At 34.6% G+C, this 14,991-nt stretch overlaps 4 protein-coding genes across 4 annotated transcripts in view; 2 read left to right on the forward strand and 2 right to left on the reverse strand.

Annotated features, from left to right (window-relative positions):
- Positions 1 to 775, forward strand: part of LOC112455195 (pyridoxine/pyridoxamine 5'-phosphate oxidase-like) — a 3,452-nt gene extending 2,677 nt beyond the window's left edge. The window contains exon 6 of the mRNA XM_025016976.1: positions 333 to 775. Coding sequence (XP_024872744.1) covers positions 333 to 498 — 166 coding nt within the window. The 3' untranslated portion in view covers positions 499 to 775. The remainder of the gene's footprint in view (positions 1 to 332) is intronic.
- LOC112455194 (histidine protein methyltransferase 1 homolog) lies at positions 618 to 2,850 on the reverse strand. The gene is made up of 6 exons (XM_025016975.1): positions 1,983 to 2,850; positions 1,554 to 1,793; positions 1,271 to 1,431; positions 969 to 1,204; positions 780 to 895; positions 618 to 710 (listed from the first exon to the last, which is right to left on the reverse strand). Exons 1-6 carry the CDS (start codon positions 2,026 to 2,028, stop codon positions 643 to 645), a joined length of 867 nt encoding a protein of 288 aa, XP_024872743.1. The 5' UTR covers positions 2,029 to 2,850; the 3' UTR covers positions 618 to 642.
- Positions 2,851 to 5,241: 2,391 nt separating this feature from the next.
- LOC112455186 lies at positions 5,242 to 12,364 on the forward strand. The gene is made up of 8 exons (XM_025016962.1): positions 5,242 to 5,545; positions 7,028 to 7,354; positions 7,710 to 7,945; positions 8,060 to 8,063; positions 9,959 to 10,198; positions 11,228 to 11,391; positions 11,678 to 11,840; positions 11,926 to 12,364. Exons 1-8 carry the CDS (start codon positions 5,431 to 5,433, stop codon positions 12,108 to 12,110), a joined length of 1,434 nt encoding a protein of 477 aa, XP_024872730.1. The 5' UTR covers positions 5,242 to 5,430; the 3' UTR covers positions 12,111 to 12,364.
- A 33-nt stretch (positions 12,365 to 12,397) lies between these two features.
- Positions 12,398 to 13,336, reverse strand: LOC112455179. The gene is made up of 4 exons (XM_025016949.1): positions 13,225 to 13,336; positions 12,953 to 13,095; positions 12,746 to 12,871; positions 12,398 to 12,628 (listed from the first exon to the last, which is right to left on the reverse strand). The coding sequence occupies exons 1-4, from the start codon at positions 13,271 to 13,273 to the stop codon at positions 12,500 to 12,502; spliced, it is 447 nt and encodes a 148-aa protein (XP_024872717.1). The 5' UTR covers positions 13,274 to 13,336; the 3' UTR covers positions 12,398 to 12,499.
- Positions 13,337 to 14,991: the final 1,655 nt, after the last annotated feature.

A 14,991-nucleotide genomic window follows, 5' to 3' on the forward strand; every position in this document is an offset into this window, starting at 1 on the left:
CCACTGGTAAGTATAATTAAAAAATAATTAATATATTATTAGTAAATCATTTATATATGCGCGTGTAAAACATTGACCGTTTTTCTAATTAATTATTTCGAATATAAAGGTTTCTTACACGAGAAACACGTATAAAAGCAAAGAAGATTAATAGTCACGTGCGATGGCACACTGCCATACACTCTCGCTTCGTTTAGCAACACTAATACATTTAATATCGCTGACCTAACCGTGAATTAATAGCGTCGTGCATCTGCCACGTGTATAATTTCCAAATTTAGATCATCGTTTATTTGTAAAGATCGTTCATTATATCAGATGTTCTATTTCAGGGGCGGTTATCTCGTCGTGCCACATTCCGTAGAATTCTGGCAAGGTCAGAGCGATCGTCTTCACGACAGAATCCGTTTCAGACGTCCAAAAGCGGACGAGAAAATAGACAATATTCTCTTGCATCAAGGAGAGGACGGATGGGTTTACGAAAGACTTTCGCCATAGAAAAACATTTATTGACCAAGTTAATGAGCTTTGCGTACACAAGAAGAGAAAACAGTCGAGCAAATCTTGCTGCGGAAGAATCGCTATTGTTGATTATTGCAACATTCCGAGCCGATACCTCATATTTTTACGAAGACAATAATATTATTCACCAGACATGTGATATTTTTCGTGGGGTTTTCTCGTGAGCTTCAGGATTTCTCTGTTTACGCCTAAAATATATACAGTCGATATCGTCGAATATCGAAAGAGAAATATATTTAAAATTAATTGTTAATCACCATCTTGACTTCTCCACACCGATTTGACGTCGAAGCATCCGTCCTTCAAGATGAGATTCTCAAACTGTCTCATTCCACCACCCACGCCAAAATAGTAGGTTTTCCCAGCGACAAATCTAATAGAAATCACCCGTTTCTAAACTTAAGTTTTGATATAAAAATGAGGCATCAGTAATCCAATGTACTCACACAGCGCCGTCGTCTTTTAACTTTGTCTTAAAAATCTCGTACAATTTTTTATGATTGTCCGAATTGTATATCGTTTCGCTCGTAAAGATATAATCGTACTTCTTATTTTCGTCGAGTAACGTCGCGAGAGAAGCCCAATCCCCGGCATAAAATTCACATTTCGTCAGTACAATCGTACGATCGTCAAAATTCAATAGCACGTTCGGAATGGTCACGGATCTTAGCACTTCCTCGTTCTACAAAAAATTGTTATCGTTAATCGCGGCCCACTTTTCAGAGTGACAATCACAAATCATACGAACGTAATCTTGAAAATGGACCACGGAATTTTTGCGAAGAGATAGAAGCCCAATCAATCCAGAACCGCATCCAAGATCCATGACGAGTTTGTCTTTTAACTCGATCTCCTTCTCCAGTATATACTGACCCAAATCGAACGTGCATTCCCAGATTTTTAACCCGCCTTATTGCACAACAAATTTTTAACGCGTGTATTAATGAAATTTCGGGACTTCGAATAAAATTTAAATTGTCAGTAAAGTAGCCTAAGAAAGCTTTAAACAAATTTTAATTAACAAAAATCACCTTCGTATTTCGCTGGAATGAGATCGGAATGTTTCGACTCGGCCTCAATGATATTCTGATAATTTTGATCTGATAAATCCTGTGTTACTTTATCAGAGCGAATTAACTTTAGAGTGCAACCAGGAAACACTTCAGTTTCTGCATAATAATCAGCCTGATACCTTGCTCCGATTTGTTCGGGCGTTATTTCGAGTTTTGTAGCGGAAATCCATTCTAATTTCTGCTTCTGTTCGCTATCCCCTAAAATTATTTAAATAAAATAAATAACTCCTTTGCGCGTGCATAGCGTGCATAGTTCGTAAAAATTGAAAGATACAAAGTTGAATATTCGCGGGAAAACAGTTTCACAATGCTCTAACCGCTCTAACCTCAAATTACGAACAGGCACGTGTGTCTCTAGACTTATCCCAAAAATATGATTAGTCGTACCTTCAGCAGTGCCAGCTGCATCTTCCGCAAATCCAAACTTGAACATTTGTTTGCTAAGTTTGAATTGTAAAATTAGAAAGCTACGCGTCTCTGGTAAAATTAAAATACTAGACAGGGTATATATCAATAACTAACGTTTCTCAGTGTAATGGTAAGCCGATGGTAACCCAGAAAACTGCTGGACCACTTCTCGAGCTCGAACTTGCTTGGAGAAACGCGACACCTGGTATATAGTCGTGCAATTTCTAGCACTAGCAATTAAGAGAGCACTAGCAATTTAAAGAGTAGCATTATATGTATGTAATACTTCGGAGTTTATAAAAGATGAAGAATATATTTGCTGACAATGTCAATACTGTCTTATTGTAGCACAATCTTATGATGCAATACTCGAACAAGTTAAACTCGATGCTAAGTGGATCCATTGAGGAAAGTTTTAAATCACAATTCCATTGATGCAAATATAGTAACTGCTGTTGTTTGTTTGCTCTTTGTTAAAGAATTTTATCTTGATACAGTTGCAAGATAATACATTTAAGACCAACGTGTTGCGTCAATTCATTTCTACGAAAAAGAGAGCTGGGGGAGAGAGAGAAAGAGTCGAGAAAGAGAGAGTAGCGTTCCACTTTTCTATAATGATGTAGTACGTGATCAAATTCTCTAATAACAATTATACCTGATTATTGCCTGATAATGTGACAATTTTCCGAATAAACGATCATTAACAACATTAACGTAATCGGTTATCAACATAATCATCAATATCGCTCCCGATAAAGATTGATTCTCGACAATAATTTTATCATTTGTAATTTCAGGAGAAAAATGATGAATTTTCTGAAGACATTTTTTAAACTATTTGTGTGTGTGTGTGTGTGTGTGTGTTCGTTTTAAATTATTATAGGGTGGTCTCGCTCTTATTCACTCTTATATTACAAAAAGTATACGGCCGTTGCTTCGATATTTCAATTGTATGACTTGGATGACGTCCGGTTCATATCACGTTACATTGATTACCACTATTTTATCGTTCAAGTAGTTATCGCAATTGATCACGATGTTTTCCTATAAATCCTACAATTATATTTTTCATGTAATCAGTCAGTGGTAATCGTACGTTTCGCGAGTTTTATCGTTCTCTAATTAATTTTTACTGCTTTGATAACATTATTATTCGCGACTACGCCAATGACTAACGATTTTATCACGATTATCTAAGACAGTGATTTGTATATACTCCGTTTTTTTTCAACTTTTTCTCTTCAGCAATCATGCTGCATCACCTAGCGCCTATTTCCGAGGATAGGATTATACTCTTCAGTGCATTCGTGGATCTCGATATTAATTCTATAGCATATAGTGTTAAATTAATGAGTTTGTTAATATATCCTTAGTTACATCCTTAGTTATATGTGTAGGAAATAGAAGTTCTTTCAAGAAACAACTTGGCGTGTTACGAGAATTACGCCAATGACAAACAGTTGCAGGAAACAATTAATTGACAGCTAGATGACAGCGCACTATGACGGGCAAACAAAAGTCATTCGACGCCTTTCATGAATGAGGCGTTATCTCAAAATCACACTCTCGCAACACGATATATCCCCTCATTATATATTGATGGTTATTATTCCGAGCAGATACAGAATAAAAATTTCTACGTCGACACATATTTTGTCTACTGTAACTCAGTGAAATCGAGTCTGTCATGTCGAGTGCAAAACAATGTTTTCGTCTATTTTAATTATTTTTACTTCATTATTGCAGCGATGATTTCGATAAATTCGGTGTCATTAAGTTACTAGCAATATTATATATATGAAAGGTACAAGGGAAAAACATGGTTATCTTGTGGCATGTTTCAAAGAACTTTCATAATCTTATCTGTTTTACTCAAGAATGCATTTCCAATAACAAATACAATTCATTAGAAATAAGACCATTAGAAAGATGTACCGTGCAGGGAAAAAACGGTCATAGTCACGCGCTTAGGAGGAAAGGAATCAGAGTCTAACATACAATGTAAACATTAAGGCTACGTTCCGATATTCACTAAATTTTGTACTAATTTTTTTCAATAGCTTCCTAAGATATCTGATGTCTTGAAACTTAAAATTGCGTTTTTTTTTTCGAAATTACTCCGGATGGATCGGACATTGATCGTCTTTTCCCTATACCCTTCATATATGTAGATTTGTAAGAATATCTGATGCATAATTTACCATTCAAATGTACACAGGCAACGATATATACATACATATATACTTATATTGGATAGAGTCAATTTGAGCGTAGTTCTGTTTGTGCAAAATGCATCGTTTTTTCATCAGAAGACAAATATGTTATTATATCTGTCAGATATTATAGATCAGATATCCAAACGCGCAAAATAGCAAGTCATTAATATTATTCACATTATTCATAGAAATGTATGGGCATTTTAACAAATTGCGCGCTGACGTTATTTATCAAAAATTCTCGATCGCTGATGTGATCGAAGCGGTCAAAATGAGAGAATAATTAAAAAACCGATTCACTAAATAGCATTTTATGTGTTCTGTATTCTACTATCGCGATATTGATTAATTTACGTAACTTCTAGATACCGTTATCGGAAATTCACGATCCAATTTGATAAAACTGTGCAACTCAAGTTCATCGTAACCAGTAGCTCATGTAGAGAAAAAGTACTAAACTGTATTAATAAGAAAAATATATATATACGTGTATAATAAATCCGATCAATTAATAAATAATAGTTCGAGACTTCGAAATAATCTTAAATCTGACTTTAACGCATTTCACTCGCATTTAAGTGTAGAAATGCCGCACTCAAGTTGAAGAAAAAGATGATTTTTTTTTAGACAATGAGTTTATATCTTACACATTTTTCGGTTATTTGTTTTATGAAACTTTTTCAGTACTTTTCTGTCTCCAACTTTTTACAACGTATAAACGCATAAATGTTAATAGCATATATTTATCATTTTGATATATGTATATATATATACAATATATATACATGTCTCTCATGCTTCTTTTTTATGTGATTATTTTCACAGTATAATTTCTCGTCAAATTATCGTTACTCAATCACTTTGTCAATCTCATTAATCTCAATCATGTTCGATTTCTTATCGCGCAAACAACGTAATATCACGTCCTTCCGCGTTTCGATTGCAATCGCAGTCGATGCAGTTATTGCACGAATTTATAGCGACAAGCATCTCCTCCTTGAAGTCGTCGTCATTGTCGACGTTGTCATTGTAGTCGTTGTGACAAACACGCCGAAGAGGGGATAGGGTTAAGGGACCAAACGGGTTGATTTCTCAACGACTCCTCTGAGGGGACTTCCCAGTTATCGTCCGGTTTTTCGTTTAAAAGCAGACGGCAACACGATGGCTACCCAGTTTCATTTTTGACGCGCGCTGTAACAGTGTCAATCACTATGAGGTCATCTTCTTACCTCATCCGATTGTCCACGCTATGCGCGTTCGTACTCCTTCTCGAGTACGCGGTGCTCGCTATTCCCATTGACAACACGAATTTCATCAATGCAACCGGTAAGCCACTCGGGAATCAAAGGCTTCGGTATAAAAAGTATATCATATTCTCAAAATTAATTCTCCCTCGTCGAAGAAATTGCGTGACATCAATGGTAATATTGTGGAAGACCGTGCAATTAGATCGTGTATTTATAAGAAAATTTATAATAAATATGATAAATTTAAAGAGCAATCTCTTTATTGTGTTACTTATAATTAAAATAAATATTAAATAATCTACAGCAGAATATAACTTTTCCTAATACTATTATTCGCTCTTGCGATTTTTTATATCAAACCTTTAATGGTTCTCTTTTGATTGCTCTTGTATGCGTAAATCGCAGAATCTCTCGAAAGGTGTCTCATACTTTTTCTATCCAATAAAAATAAGAAGTGCTTGCTTTTTTACATATATTTTTTTATGTGCATTAATTTTTTTAATAAAAAGGTATTGCGAATCCGCAAATATCCACGCCGAATTAATTTTTATTTAACCTCGACAAAGCTCTACAATCTTTCGAAGGCGTATACTCAATTATCATGCGTCACCTGCATGCAAATTAAAATGTTTAATCATCATAATGAAGTCCACGTTTAGATATGATAAGTATAATAAATGCACGGCTCACAGCTACGAAACTTTTGCTAAAAGTACCTACATTTGCAACAAAGCAGTGGCGTTAGCGATTTAGTTAGTGACTGTCCGGTTTTCTAGCAACAGTGTTACAATGCTTAATATAAAATTAAAATGTTTAATTAAAAATTAAAACAGTTGTTTAAAAATAATACGCTAACATGATACAGTATCGGTTTGTGCGACTCCGTGAAAATGCATAAATCGGCCATGCTAAAGTTCAAAAACCTGTTTACAGTGCTCCTATGAAAGAAAACCGTGTGTAACAGTTTTATCTTTGAAGTGCGTTACAATATTTTCTGCAAAATTGTTCTGTTAAGTCGTATATCATGTCGATAAGTTGATTTGTGCGAGCGAACGTGCATCGAGAAAAAGTGAAATTGTTCGAGATAAAACATGCGTTACAGTAGCAACAAAGAACAATTATGCGCTCCTCGTGACAAGCGCGCGCTTCGATAATTAGTTAGTATTTTTCCAAAGTTTTTCCAAAGTCTGAGCCGAAATTATTTTACAACTCGGGAATCCGATCGGACAATCTATCACCGTATCTCAAGGACAAAATAATTTCTGCACGTTAGAAGTACATTTGCAGTTGCGCAACTAATTGCTAAAAACGTGCTGGCTAATTAGTTGACTCCAATTTATACCTGCGTGTTCTGCGCGACGATGCAGGAAAATCGTAATTTTTTAACATTATTATTATCAAGAATTCATAAAGCATTAAATAGTAATTACGCACGCTATATAGTTTACGTACGTTAAATCTTTCCGTCGATCTTTTAAGACCGTCTAAGTCTTCGGAAAATTAATTTAATTCGAGAGTAATTTATTAAAAATAACGGATGCATGGGTTTCCGATTCTCCAGAATGCCCGAGAATCGTCAGCCGAAAGGAATGGAAAGCCAGGGAGCGTCGCTGTTACGAAATAATGCCAGTAAGACCTGTACCGTACGTGGTAGTCCATCACGGCGGTACAGATACATATTGTTACGATCAGGAGTCGTGCTCCGCGATCGTTAGAGCCTACCAAAACTTTCACATAGACGATCACAACTGGTGCGACATTGGCTATAGTTTCCTCATTGGCGAAGACGGCAACGTCTACGAGGGTCGTGGTTGGGATGGCGTTGGCGCGCATGCACCTGGATACAACACCCAGAGCATCGGCATATGCGTCATAGGAAACTTTACCGGTAATTAAGAACATTAATTATTGCTACACGTAGACTAAATAACGTTTCATCGAAAAAAGATTAATAATTTTGAGAAAATTGTTGGAAATAATTGACAATTTTTTTTGTTGGAAAATCATTCTTAGTTACACACCAGCCTCTTGCTACAATTAAGAGATATTAAATTGCATTGATCAAGAATTACTACTAAAAATTATTAGTATTATTACTCAAAAGTGCTATCTCAAGTTGACTTTACTTTAGAAAAATTCGTCTTTTTTTATGTAAAACAACATGCCTTGAATTATCGTATCACGAAAAAAACGTCTGCGTCAGAGGATTCATGCGTGACGCACATAAATGTATGATTTCGCAGGCCGTCTTCCGAATGCGGCTGCTCTAAAGGCGTTGAACGACCTGATAGCTTGCGGGGTTTCACTTGGCAAGATAAAGAACAACTACAACGTGATTGGTCATCGACAAGCAAAGGCGACGGAATGCCCTGGCACCAGCTTTTTTCACAAGTACGTAAAAAATCTTCCCGGTTGGACTGAGCATCCGAAACCTCGTAATTCCACTGACACGAAGCCAATAGTGCAAGAGGACGACACCGTATAGAGAATAACAGCAAATCGGACACTACTCTATAACGGAATTCTTAGGTCATTGTAAAATAGACCGCAATTACGATGAATCCTAAGTATAGAAAGATTTGACGTAACAAAGGACTGTAAGTATCGCAAAATTATTTATTCTTATTAGAAAAGATACTTACAGTTTACAGTCGTATCCTATGTCAACCTGTCGCATATTTCGTTATCATTTTTTTTTTTTTTTATTTATAAAAAGAGTTTGATAGATTCGCATGTGATTATGTCAGTAGCTTCTAAAAATTCGCTTACGTTATTTTTTGTTAGTAAGCGAAGATTAATTTTATATTACGTATATATATAATAGTTTTTCCAGTATGTTAGATACCGAATATAACCGTTGTTACCTCTGCTATTAGGTATCATGACATTCTCGTTGTCATGAACGGTCGTTTAAATAAAAAAAAACGACTTTCTCCGTTTCGCGAAGGTAATTCCCCCGATGTACAAAATGACCCCGAATACTAAGACTTTCCGCGCTAACTTATACATACATGTATATATATATGTATGTTACTACTTATATATGTAATAATAGTTAAGACGCCATCGATAAAACTGTCATTAGGTGAAAATGCAAAGTTTATGTATACGCAGTGTTTTAGACATATCGTTAAAAAATTCAAACGAGCTGTCCTAGAGAATATGTCACAAATATCTCTCACGCAAGTTCGACAAACGAGATCAATGCCACTGTCGCCTTAGTTCGCGTGCAAGCCGTACTTTTAGATGGCTATGCTCATTACAACGATATATGCTCTAAGGTCACGGTCTTCGGGTTTAATTAGCGACAATGGTGATCGAAATATCATCACGGTGCTGCACACGATTATCTCTGACATAATTTCGCATGGATTACTCCGATAAAATCTTTTCAGGTACTCTGTTCCATAATGCATATAAATTACGATCGCGGATTTCATGGATATTGTTTAGTTAGTAAACATATATTGAAAATGTAAACGATAAGATTGTACATATGTCTTACAAAAAAAATGATTTTTCGATCGGTAAAACTGTTTTTTGCAAATTGCGAAAATTACATTTGAAAAACTGACCTGTTTACTGCATTTCTCAATCTCGCCAGCGCAGCGCAGAAAACGACGAACTTTATCTCCTGATAGTAAATCTGAAAAAAAAAAAACGTCAATTTATTAATAAATCACGAAGAATAATCATCTCTTGGGAAGCCCTAAAAAACACTGTTTTGCCGAACACGTGAAATCGATAAGATAATAGGTATCATGTGTAATGTAACATAATCGTAACGTCATTACCATATATTGTTTTTCGAGCAAAGGTCAAAGAGCTCGCAAGATATAAGAATCCCGAGTTACAGATTTGTGTAGTGCATTTCGTTGCTAACGTTAATCAAAGTTTCGATCAAAGTGCGAGCAAATAGAAATTTTGATATTACACATTTGTCAATATTAATTTTATGTACATCATAATATATGATTAGGTCAACATGTGCGTTTAGCTCGTTAGTGTTCCTTAAGAGAGCCTGTTTTTTTTTAAGCAATACAAATGATTAGCGACATATGCTATCTCTTATTTATCGTTTTTATTCATATGCATTTAAAATATATATGTGATCGTTGCGTTGTTTCATATTTGTCATTAATTAATAATAGATAGTTTTGTATATATAATAGTATTTGTGTACAATAAAATAAATCTGTATTATAATACTATTACAATAATAAATAATTATATATATTGGATATATAATTATGTCAAATATTTAAGTTTTCCGTTACCAACCATTTCGAGATTTGTTGTTAATAAAAACGTTACCTAATTAATTATTTAATAAATTATTCTAATGGATTACAAAAATTTTGTCGTAATAGATGTAAATAAACATATATAAATTAATATTCCAATTAAATGATTTCCGCACTATTATCCATGCTAAAATTCCCGTTAGTTTGTTTCCCCCCTCCTCACTCGTAAATCAGATAAAAACTCGTAGGGAAGTCCCGTTTGGAAAGCACGTCAAATGTGCACGTATATGGGTACATATCTATCATAGGCCATGTGGACAAAGATCATGTCCCAGAAGCAATATCTTCAATCAAATGGTTATATATTACATGCCAAGTCGCATGCAGCATCAGTATCGTTTTGCAAGTCAAAATGTACATCGCGACGACGACGACATTAATCTTCGCGACGGTCTACGTGACACTCGTCACCCAAGAGGCTGCTGCCAGTAATTCATTAAATATATTATTTATGCCGGGTGTTAAGCCGTGAATTTCGTCTTGTGCCTCCGTGGTCATCAAAATTTTTAGAGATATTTCTCACAGTTGCGTGTAAAAAGTGAAAGAATATGTTTTGCGTAAACATAGCAAAATTTTTATTCTTAGTTTCAAAGATAGTTAATATAAATTAATTTTTTATTTTACGTAATAGTAATTGCAAGTAATTGCGCGATAAGATATAAAATTATTGTAAAAGTAAGTGCTATTGATAAATGAATTTTCTATTTTAACGGCTCTCTTCGTGTTTTCTTGATCAATCAGAACTTATTATATTACGATTCGTGGAAAAATACTAATTGTTGCCGATTGAATGATTACTTGCGCAACAAGTGTCGCAGTTAAATCTATTTGCATAAAGCAAAATATTTACCGACATGACAAATTATTATGAAAATATCTCGTATCTAGAAAGATTTCCAAGATAATTGCTATCACAATGACATTATTTGCATTTCAAATAATTTCTCCCTCAAACTAGAATACGATAAACACAAATAAAGATAATTTTGATAATGTATGCGAGTGAGAAATGTTTTTATTCTTCGCTGTTTTTATAAATATTTTCTTATATTCTTATATTTTCGTAACAAATAAAAATTAGAGGCATGCATGTAATTATCCTATAATAATACTCATTTCAGTCTTAGTATTCAGCGATTCAATTCGTGTTTGAGAAACAATATTGCTAGCCGAGTGATATAAAGTATTCTGTTCACGTAAAATATAAAGATGACATACATATAAAAAGCATGTGGACATATAATTGTTTGTATTCGTGCTCTAGAAAACAACAATTATATGCAATACAGTTTTATATTCAAAGTTCTATTAGTCTATTAAAATGACAATTTTTCTAAATTTACTTAAATAAATTAGATTTTAGAATTTAACTTTAATTAATTAATTTAATTAAAAGTTGCTATATTTTTACATTAAAGTATAATCATTGGTTTTTAATTTTAATTACTTTTTTTTAGATAGCCCAAACATCATTTCTAGAGCGCAATGGGGCGCTAGAGCACCGAAATCCCCAGCTTTAAATCTGAAATTAAACCCAGCGCCTTACGTGATTATTCATCATTCGACTGGCTCCCGTTGTGAAACTCAAGCTATATGTCAGTTAAAAGTGAGACAGTTCCAGGTAATTTACACCGTGCCTTTCTTCGCGCGTATACTTGGTGTGAGACACTACCGTGTCTCTTGATCAGAAAACAAAATTTTTTCTGGCCAACACATTTTTGAACAATTGAATTTACAATTCAATCACGCAATATTCTATATTATAACAAGTGTATTTTCTACTAAATAGAATCAACGTTCTGTTAAATAGAATAGAATTTCTGCTTCTGTTTTTATTTTGTGTTTTAATAAATAATAAATTTTTAATGTGATACCTGCATATTACAAATATCAAATTTTATTTCAAGAATGATCACATGAACAGAAGAAACTGGGCCGATATTGGCTATAATTTCCTAGTCGGTGAAGATGGAAACGTTTACGAGGGTCGCGGATGGGACAAGCAAGGCGCTCATTCTGTATCTTACAATAAGAAAAGTATCGGAATTTGCATCATTGGAGATTACAGTGGTAAGTAATATCAGAAATCACGGATTTGTTATTAGTGTTGTTTGTACGTAATGTGTATTTCTCTAACGTGCTTTCTTCTCATTAGACCGAACACCAAACGCAGCGGCGGTACAAGCAGTAACTAACTTGATCGCTCATGGAGTACAAAACCATAAAATAAAGAATGATTACAAGCTTCTTGGGCATCTACAAACTTGGGCAACCAACTGTCCCGGAAACAGTCTTTACACAATGATAAAATCGTGGCCTAATTGGTCGGCAAATCCATAAATTAAGTATAAATTATAATTTTTACGTACAATGCATAATGACAACCTTTTTTATCAGTCGCGATCGGAATGATCGTAAACGTGATTTCGTAATCGATTGACAATTATACGGATATTTACGATGTTCGCAGCGTACTTAACTCCATAAACGTCAAAATTTTCGTCATCATTAATTTCATACTAGTGTATATCACTTTATCAAACTATAATTAATATGTAAATATTTGTAAAAATAAACCAAAGTCTTTGTTTATACATATAAAGAAATATGATTTAATTCAATTCCATTTTTACCAGCATATCTTAATATAAAATATTAATTAATAACAGTATTATTGGCGATTAACAATCAAATACATAACAATCAAATACATAATTTTTATGTGATTATTATACATGGACAGTAACAAGGCCATTAAGGTAGGTATCATAAGTATCCTCCTCGGTCCTGACACAAATTTCCAATCTCGAGAAATCGAGTGCGACGTCATTGATTTCGTAATCAACCTGGTCCCTTATCTGAGATGAAATAAATTATTTAATTCTTATTTATATTCTCAATATGGATAAATATCTCAATGTTGAGTTTAACACTCTTGAAGATATAGAGTAGCAAAACGTGATATGATTACGCACCTGCAGGTGAATTTGTCTGCCGAATTGCTCATTCAACTTTTCTATGCACACTTTCGTTCCATACGGAATACCAGACCTCAAATTACCGGCGACGGTGACGTAACGAGCGCGACCGTCAAGGTAATCCTAAAACGGATTTTAACATAGTAGAGAGAATAGTCCGCAAATCATTTTTGCATCCACACTACGTCTGTCATAACTACGAACCTGGAGAGTATTCAACATTTTTCCTTGGTCGTCTAGGTGATTACGTTTATCGTCTGTCCCGAATACGGGATAATATGCGGAAAGAGACACGTTGTAGAAAGCATGTCCCATACATTTCAAGTCCGTCCTGTTCAAGCTGCTGTCTGAAGTCAATTATGCTAATTGTATATAAGCCTTAAGTATTCGAGCAAAATTAAATATTTGAAAAATTTAATCACTAAAAATAGGATTTCTTAGCGGTATGTCAAATTGTTAAGAGTAAAGTTGCTTACCAGTAGCGAGAACCGTGGAAAACAGAAAAAGGACGAAAATCGCAAACATTTTCGTAATCGAATAACGCAACTCGTAACGATCTCGCGGCAATAATCGTTCTGACCGCCGAATGACCAAGTCCTCTTTTTAAAGCTGACCCACCTTGATACAACGGCGAGCGGAATTTGCTAACGCTTGACAATTTACTCAATCGCTTCCGAATACATTCTAATAAATAAAAGGAATCGAAATCACCGTGCACAGCATATATACTGTCCTCCTATGTAAATTGTCCATCATGCATATAATGGATCATGTCGCACATAATAGCCAGCAATACGAAACACTTCCTTACGCAACACATAATTGTAGTTCATCTGCTCTAAATTTCAACATGTCTGAACGGGATCGATTATTTGTACCACGTTAAAAGTCGATTATCGTATAATAAAAATAAAATTACATTGTGCTCGCACATTATGTTATAAGTTATAGATTATTGTTTTATCAATACATCTCATGGCTTTCTATGATGTCAGGAATATTTCATAAAAATATATTTACGCATGCGTAACGTCTTTTTCGCGAGGTTCTGAACGTGGAACAATAAATGTTCGGCTATCCAGATGGGCCATTAAAAAGTTTGATTATCGCTTCCATGGCGGCATTATGGCACCGAAGCTACTTTCGAGCTATACCCTCGTAAATAATATAAGACTTGAGTTAACAGGACACGTGGAACACTATGCATCGTCAGTCTTATGAAGTTGCTCGTAGCTTTCGAACGCGTTTTACTTCGTTCCGAGATAAAAGGTGTTGTTATGTAATACGATGAATCAGGGAGACGTTTTCGATACAGTGGCGAATTAACCAGAGTGCTATCAATCATCGACGTCCCATTAAGAAACGAGAATGGGGTTTTTCTTTAAATAATACGCGAAGCGAGACATATTTGTCCCCGATATTGTAAAAGCAACTTCGATATTATCTTATTTCTCTTGGAAGTGTGATCAAAAAGGTGATTGTCGTAGTTTTAAATTGTTATAGTTTTAGAACTATACAGCACATATACCTACATTGTTGTATGATACGTACATTTTTCTGCTTTTTATTTTATCATTACAAATTCAATCTAGTTTGTTATGTTAAAATATAAGTTAGTACACTGGCCGTCTGGTGTCACAAGCTTTTCAATCTTTCAATTGTCTTTACTATAATTTACTGTATGTTTCAACAAAAGTAAAATCAGTTGAAGAGTTCGCGCGACACGGAGATACCTAAGCCGTAGCATGATCGATGTGTCATTGCACCGTACCCACTAACATCGATTGCGACACTGTGATACGAGAGCAAATAAGTAAGACTAGAAAATAATGTAAGATATAAAAACGGAGAAATGGATACGAAATTAGAACGCGACGAAATATGATAGTTCGATAGTCGTTTCCTTAATAGTCGACCACCCTGTCAGGGTTACTGCGACAGCGCCGATGAATGAGAGATAAAAGTCATCCCTGAAAGTTTTCTTTCACGAAGATATCGACTAAAGTTATTTTCGTGTCAAACAACGTTGCTCGATTAACAAAAAACACATCTCGTAATGAATTCGTTTCTGCATTATTTCATCACGTCAGACACTGCAATATCAATTACTATTGTGAAATATCGCAAGTTTCATTTAGTCTTAATTATGCACTAACGCGTATTACTGTGAAAAAAATATCTCTTTTATCAAGGGAATATTCATTCTCTTGTCCTTGCCGCTCATTTTTATTAATGTCAGCGCG

The sequence above is a fragment of the Temnothorax curvispinosus genome, unplaced genomic scaffold, assembly GCF_003070985.1.
Source record: "Temnothorax curvispinosus isolate PA1 unplaced genomic scaffold, ASM307098v1 QBEX01005876.1, whole genome shotgun sequence".
In the NCBI taxonomy this organism is placed as follows: domain Eukaryota; kingdom Metazoa; phylum Arthropoda; class Insecta; order Hymenoptera; family Formicidae; genus Temnothorax; species Temnothorax curvispinosus.